Genomic DNA, 2,160 nt, shown 5'->3' with positions numbered 1-2,160 from the left:
ACGAACGGAGACGTAGCAATACTATAACATCAGTTAAGACACAGCTCTGGCGGGTTTACGATGCATTTGTTTTGTTTGGTTTGGTTTATTGTTTTGCCAGTTTTGTTTCGTGTTGTTTTTTTCGTTTTGTTTTCACAGTATCGGTTATTTATGGTCATGAAATATATTTCTTGAATTTTAATAGAAAACGAAACCTTGCATCGATCACTGTACTCATTGTATACACAGAAATACATTACAGTTTACTGTTCCTTAGCTGACTGTGAAGGACACGCCCAACGTACACGCCAAACCTATTATTTCTTGTAGTCTGGTATGAGATTTAAGATGAAAATACATTCATTTCTAAAATGAACTGTCTGCTCCCACCCCACCCCCTTGCATTTAACTCTGAAAAGCTTCACAGTCTACCTTCATGATTACAATGTTTTATTTAATTCACAACCTGCACTCGTATCTAAATTAATTTTGTATTGCAGTAACACTTTCGAACATACACTGTGGAAATGAATAAACCGTTATTTAAGAAGCATACAAAATCTTTGTAATCTAGCGAGAAAAAAGTTCGAAATGAGACTGGCAGTTTCTGTAATAGACAAAAAAGAAACGAAATCTTTGTAATTTAGTGTAGAAAAAAAAGCTCAAATTGAGGCTGCCACTCTGTAACAGATACAAGACCTTGCGATTATCATATATTTAATGAAACTACAAGTGGGAATGAACAATAAGTAAATAGGATTTTAAAGAAGATTACTTCACAATAAATTCGAAACTTTTCATTTCCATTCAAACTGATTGATAAAAACTTTAAATTGAACATTTTCACTTAAATATTATTTGGTTATATTTAATTCTGTAAAGGAAAACCGCTACTTTTTCTTCACTGTAGGCCTAACGTGAATAAAAATTCTAAAACTACTTCATTTTTTATACTTTATTTAATTTTGTTTTTTAAATGACTAAAATAAAAATGTGTGTGTTTATTGATAGTTAAAAATTGATCTAACTGTTGTTGCTATTTTGCTAAAAGGAAAAACGAATGATATTCACAAATAAAACGGAACCAAATGTGACATGGTCAAGTGACACTGTCAAACAACTGGACAGCATCATAAACTGTGTACCAGAGTCCTTGCTGAATGACCTCACAGAAAGAAACCTTCTGACTAAAGACACGTTATTGGAGCTCACACAAAACGAACCCGACAGGAAATACATGGTGAGATAACAAGTAATAGTGTTCATATATTCCGCCATATTAGGCCTACCTCCATGAAATTATAGTAACCAAATTTGTTTGTTTTCCCTAGAAATTCCAAGCGACACACCTCTATTTTGTTAATAATGTTTAGAGATTTTAAAGCATTTGAACTGTGATATTAATGAAAACACGATTTGCTGTATTCTGTGGCTTTCAGTATAACTCACTGCATATTTATACTGTTGCGTCAGCGAGTCACATGACTAGTGTGACGCCACGTTTCTAGAACTATCCCGTACCTTGGCGAATAACTCACTGCATATTTATACGTAACATTGGATCTTACAAATTTTCTAGTGAGAGTCCCAGATGAATTACGCTTCGTGGTAGTCTAAGCGTAATTATAATAATATTTTTCTACTCGCTTGATGCGTGCTTGGAGATGGACACTGTTTCTAATGCAGATATCTTGTTTATTTTGATATTTCAGGGGAGAAAATTATTATACAAACTACGTGGACAAAAATGGACTTCGGCAAATTTGCGCCAAGTTCCACTAGAAGTTATAAAAAGTATGTTGTTTTTTGTATTGTTTTTTTTCTTTTTTTTTCAAAGTGTTGGAAATAGGTGAAATCACATTAGAATCTTGCTATTTGCCAACTTAAATATAGATATGTGAACCCGTGTCTGTTTTGGAATAATTAAAAAACTCTTCGAAAATAGGCCAAACATTCCATATCATATCTCTTAACTGAAATATTTGAGGAGAGTAAGTTGGACAATAATTATGTTAGTTTTGTATAGAGAGATTTTTGTTTAATTGAATATTATATATAATCATTCCAAATATGTTTTTTTACCGCCATCTGGTCAGCACATTAATTACGCCTTTTCAACCTTTTCATTCATGACTGAATAAAACGAATTAATTTTTAATGAATGTTTTATTACTGTAACTA

General features: G+C 32.3%; 1 protein-coding gene across 1 annotated transcript in view; it reads left to right on the top strand.

The window, feature by feature from the left end:
- Nucleotides 1–2,160, top strand: part of LOC111083972 — a gene marked incomplete at its 3' end in the record, with an annotated part of 8,258 nt that overhangs the window by 2,687 nt on the left and 3,411 nt on the right. Inside the window, exons 2-3 of the mRNA XM_022380727.1 lie at nt 1,031–1,219; nt 1,692–1,773. Of these exons, the coding sequence (XP_022236435.1) occupies nt 1,031–1,219; nt 1,692–1,773 (271 nt within the window). The remainder of the gene's footprint in view (nt 1–1,030; nt 1,220–1,691; nt 1,774–2,160) is intronic.

The sequence above is a fragment of the Limulus polyphemus genome, unplaced genomic scaffold, assembly GCF_000517525.1.
Source record: "Limulus polyphemus unplaced genomic scaffold, Limulus_polyphemus-2.1.2 Scaffold12499, whole genome shotgun sequence".
NCBI classification, from domain to species: domain Eukaryota; kingdom Metazoa; phylum Arthropoda; class Merostomata; order Xiphosura; family Limulidae; genus Limulus; species Limulus polyphemus.
This window is presented reverse-complemented; position numbering and strand designations above follow the sequence as displayed.